The sequence below is a fragment of the Rosa chinensis genome, chromosome 2 (genome assembly GCF_002994745.2).
Source record: "Rosa chinensis cultivar Old Blush chromosome 2, RchiOBHm-V2, whole genome shotgun sequence".
NCBI lineage: Eukaryota > Viridiplantae > Streptophyta > Magnoliopsida > Rosales > Rosaceae > Rosa > Rosa chinensis.
Window position 1 is genome coordinate 48,392,891 of NC_037089.1, and position 5,316 is coordinate 48,398,206.

General features: G+C 37.7%; 1 protein-coding gene across 1 annotated transcript; it reads left to right on the plus strand.

The window, feature by feature from the left end:
• Nucleotides 1-4,618: 4,618 nt before the first annotated feature.
• LOC112184425 (auxin-responsive protein SAUR68) lies at nucleotides 4,619-5,068 on the plus strand. The gene has a single exon (XM_024322683.1). The coding sequence runs from the start codon at nucleotides 4,619-4,621 to the stop codon at nucleotides 5,066-5,068; it is 450 nt and encodes a 149-aa protein (XP_024178451.1).
• Nucleotides 5,069-5,316: the final 248 nt, after the last annotated feature.

Sequence of the window (5,316 nt, forward strand, 5' to 3'; positions counted from 1 at the left end):
TTTTGCTTTAGCTATGTAGGATTCTCTAGCTAAATATAGCTAGCCAATTTAGCTAAAGTTAAATATAGCTAAGCTATAGCTAGTCTGTTGGAGCTGAATTTTACTTCAAAAATAGTTAAATATAGCTAAAAATTAAATTTAGCTACTCTGTTGGAGATGCTCTTAAGTAGCAGCTTATATAGTACAAAGCTCAACCTATCGGGGAATTAAAATAATGTGGTTATAATACTTCAACTGCTAAATAAGGTGAGATGCATATTGTATCTAAAAAATGGTTTACCTAGCATTATTTTCCATCTACAAGATTGCAATAACAAAATTTTAGCATTTTAAAAGATTGACGAAGTGGTGTTAGCTCAGTGGTTAGAGCACCCACTACCTATGTACGCAGTCATAGGTTCGAGTCACAATGGGAGCAGGAGTGAAACCCTTTGATCCTCTTAAAAAAAAAATTAAATAAGATAAAATATAAAATATAAAATAAACTTCACATATAAAATCACCATGGACGTGACATTCATCCCAAAAAAGGTCATCACAATAATCAAGACCCAATAGTTATTGGCAGTAACAAGATCAATAGTAGCATTGTAGATAAGGGCACTTTTGGTATCTATACCCTTTACAAGAAACGTTTTGTGCTTCCTTTTTCCTATCTCTATAACTAAATTTTCCTAGAGCTTTTCAAGATGTCTCAAGAAGAGTTTGGAATATCGAATAGCGGTCCTATCGTACTTCCATGCGATTCACTCCTCATGAATTATATATAGTGTGTCACTTGCCCAGCATGGAATGAGTTTAGAATTGGAGAAAGCTATCCTCAACTCGATCATTAGGCTTAGAATTTATTGTGTCTACAATCATTATATGACAAAGGTAATGTTGTGAAACTCAGACTCAAATTTGATACGATTGTGTTTGTCGTGAAATCATTAGAGATGTAATTAATTGTTGGGGATTGAATGGTGAATTGTAAATGATTAAGTTTTGGGACTCAATTTGATTGAATTGTGAACTTGATTTTGTACCGAAGAAGAATGATTAGAGAAGCATGTTGATGGATTTAGAGAAGCACGTTAATGGATGTCCATAGTAGTTCAATTGAATTATATGCTTACTGTTGTGAAGGGATCAATTGGCAAAAGCCTATAATGGATTTTGTTATGCTTTGTGGTTTAATTGGATAATTGTATGATATACATTTAAAATCAGAACTTGTAACAACTTCTAATATTAATTCGTCTCTCACTTTTTTTTTTTTTTTTGATAATGGAGCCAGTAGGCGAATATATATTCATCAAAAGCCAGAATAGGCCATTACATACCATTCCGTTGCCATTTACAGACAAGAAGATAGTGGTAGTACCCACAACGATACATTGAAACATAGACCCACTCATTGTACAATCAATACGTAGACATAGCTGGAATCCCCCTTTGGTACTACGCCGGAGGCGCTAGAAAGATCTGACCCTTCCAACCTAACTCTTTAACCAATAAACCTAGCTGCCTAGAGACCTCAATTGGTGTACACCTAGATCTACTGAGAATTAAGTCGACAAGATCAGACCAAATGCCAAAACTAAATGCACAAAAGTACCTAGACTGTCCCTGAAAAATAGGGACTTATTGAAAGTAATAAAATTACTATCCTAGATAATGCACTAGGGCCAAAACCCTAGCCCAAAACTTGAGCCCAATAGGGTCACCAAAGAGATCACTCAGGCCCATCCTCTTGGTTTGGAACAGTCCACCGGCTCCTCCCAGACCCGACGTGCACCATGGTCCGGCCACGCTCCGTCCGAACACGTCGCCACGTCGCCGTGATCTCCGCATCGCCATGATCTGCACCGCTCCATCATGTCGAAGCCGCAACATGTATCACCACCGAAATGCCATCCCCGAGCCAGGCCTCGCAAACCCCATCGCTGTCGAGCAAGCCTCATGGCGCTGTCGATCAATCAACGGGGAGCAGAAAAACTGAGCTATGCTGCACGACCATCTCCTCATCACCATCCCAGCCAAACCATCGAAAGAACCGGAGAGAAATCCTTAGACAAAATCCCCTGGGCAGTAGGTCTCCCGTCCGGCAGCCAAACCCAAGGCGACGACGAGGCCAAAGGCCAGGCCTGACATTCGGGCTCCGCCGGACGAGAACGAATTGCAAAACGGAGAGGCCGCCTAGGGTTTCTTAGAGAGAGAGAGAGAGAGAGAGAGAGAAGATAATAAAATTCGTATCTCACTTGCATCAACGTGGAGCGGGGATAAAAATTCAAAAAGTTCAAATAAAAAAATTCTGCTCTGAAATGAAAAACAGTTTATGAAATGGAGAAGAAGTATTCTTTCTTGCAAGTCAAGAACATATTGTGTTTTACGGAGGATGTCCTAAAATGTCTTTGGCCACCAAAAGTTAGAATTCTTTATGGACAATTCTTTAGGGCTGGCCGTGGTACGGTTGCCGGAGTTTTTGACGTCAGCCGAATACCGACCAAAACTCTTCGGTTTCGCCAAATGTGTTGTCGTAGCCGTGCCGGAGCTTTCGGTTGCCAGTGCTTGCGGTTACCACTTTCAAAGGTCGGTTTTGGCCGGTATTTGAAAATTCCGATCATTGAAATTTAGAGGACTGCAGAGATAAAATCAGGCAAAGGAGATGAGGATTACAATATGAGGAGGAAGAAGGAAGAGTACAAAGGTGGAAGAATAGAGAAAAGAAGAAAAATGATGACAAAATGGAGGAAGAAGAACAAAAGTCAGAAACGAAGAGAGAGAGAGAGAGAGACAGAGAGAGTGCAGAAAGAAAGAAAACAGAGGAGGAAGAGATTGAGAAAGAACGAAGAAAGAGAAATGTCTCGAAGTAGAAGACAAGAAAGAGTTTTTAGTTTTCGTGATTTCTGATTCAAGTATATTTGTTTAGTTATGCGCAACTAATTACAAGCAAGCTTGTGGCCTAGTGGTAAGTGGCTCGAGTTTGTAGCGAGAATGGCTAGGGTTCAATCCTTGGCAGACGCAAGGGGGGAGTATTTTTTGGAATTAAATCCAGAAACATCTATCTCGGCTGGTTCGGTATCACCGAACCTCTGTGATTGGCTGTACCACTACCGAGAGCCTGAGCCGAAAAAGTTGCTCCGGTACGGTACCGTGCTGACTCTTCAGTTACCGAGACCCCTAGGGTGAATGAGCATATTCATCCTATTGTCGATTAACATATTTTTATTTATAATCCAACGGTTCATATATTAAATTAGCTTTTAAAGACCATCTATGTAAAAAATCAATCGACTAGAAAATCGTTTAATTATCTAATTGAAACAAATGGATTATTCTAACAACACTTACTACTATTATGATGAATCATCCATGTATTTTATAGAAATGAATAACTAAAAGGTGTTCAATTTGATTAATTTTTTTAGAAAGCTAAATCTTTGTATTAAGTTTTACAACATAAATAGTTGGATTAGAAAATTATAAAGTTATTATGCATTAATCACAAGAGATGGTGAATATGCTCAATCACTCAAAAGCCATGTTTGTTTCCCAGAATCTGGGCATTGAGAAATGAAAGTGTTTCATTTCCTGCGTTTGGGACAGCCAAGGAAGGGAAATTGGTTCCCAAAGGAAAGGAAAAAGTGGAGGAAATTGGTTCCTCCCCCACTCCTCAGGATTCACTTTCCCAATGGAAAGGAAAATGATTCATTTCCTTTCCACCAACCAAACAAAGCCAAAAGGTGAACCTAAGAATTGTCCATTCTTTATTGTAACCACAAGACGTATGGAAGATCAAACAAAGATGTAGTTAATTACTAGCTAGGGTTGTCTCACACTAAGATAAAGCTAGTACTTAACATTGGAAATTCCCTCCACTTTGGACTTTCTTGTAATGAAATAATAGCATCTTAACAATTCTCAAATGACCTTCTTACCAGAATTTGTACTTTAACAAAAAAAAGTACAAAATAATAGAATGAGAAAAACTAATTAACTAAATTCTAATATGATATCTGACCTAGTTATCAACTCTAAGAAGAAAGCATCTTTACCAATAATAAGGAAAAAAAAATTGAGCATATTAATTACCAGAATTTGTTATTTGAGAAAAAGTACATATCCTACCGACTGAATAAATGAAATCGATCATAACAGAATGAGAGAAACTCACCTATGCACCAAAAATGAGTCTTGAATAAAACATTTATATGGTACTATTTGGAAGGTTGACCAGTACTGATCGAAGAGTTAAGCTTGTAACTTATTGTTTGTATCAATGAGTGATATAGAGGTTTCCGGCCAGCATATTTAACTAACCAATATGATATCTGCCCTAATAATCAACTCATAAGAAGCATCTCTTACTCCAAAGCATATCCCAGCTTTTGCCAAACATAGGGATTTTCTCCACCAACGAGATTGAGTAACAAAATCTATTCCAATTAATTAATGTAATAATTCTTAGTATACGTCTAAAGTGGCTGGATAATCTCCTCATATATATATATGAAGGCCATACACATATACTCCATATACGAGCATTGCAATAACAAAATTTCAGCATTCAACATATTAACTCACCTTTTCTGTAGCTCTTCCTTTTGCTAAGCTGATCACATATAATATCACCATGGACGTGATGCTCAGCCCGAAGAAGCTCATCAAAATGACCAAGAAGTTGCAGAAGGTACCTGTTATTGGGAGGAAGAGAACTTCACCCCCAACAGTCATTGGCAGTAACAAGATGAATAGTAGTACCGCAGATAAGGGCACTTTTGTCATCTACACCCTTGACAATAGACGCTTTATACTTCCTTTATCCTATCTCTGCAACCACATTTTCCAAGAGCTCTTTAAGATGTCTGAAGAAGAGTTAGGAATATCGAGAATCGGTCCTATCGTACTCCCGTGCGATTCACTCCTCATGAATTATATAGTCTCACTTGTTCAGCTTGGAATGAGTTTAGAAGTGGAGAAAGCTATCCTCAATTCTATTATTAGGCTTAGGAGTAGCTACTTCTTGTCTACTTTTGATCGAGAACTACAGACCAACCAACAATTACTCCTTTGTGGTTTTTGAATAGATCATATTAATATGTCTTGCGTTGTTAGCTTTTAATAGATATGTCAGTGTTATGTGGGACTTGAAGTGAATGTAAATTATGTAGAAACATAATGGAGAAAAAAGAAATGCCTGCACTTTAAATTTTATCATGGGTACTTACCGAGTTGAATCAATCATTTCCAACTCTTTAATTTTTTAGACAACTATTGTGTAATTTGTTTGAAATTCTGGTCATCACTTATTATAATATTCTGCATTCCACA

Excerpts from the sequence above, each read along its gene's own strand:
- LOC112184425 (XM_024322683.1), top strand. The coding sequence starts at position 4,619 with ATGGACGTGATGCTCAGCCCGAAGAAGCTCATCAAAATGACCAAGAAG.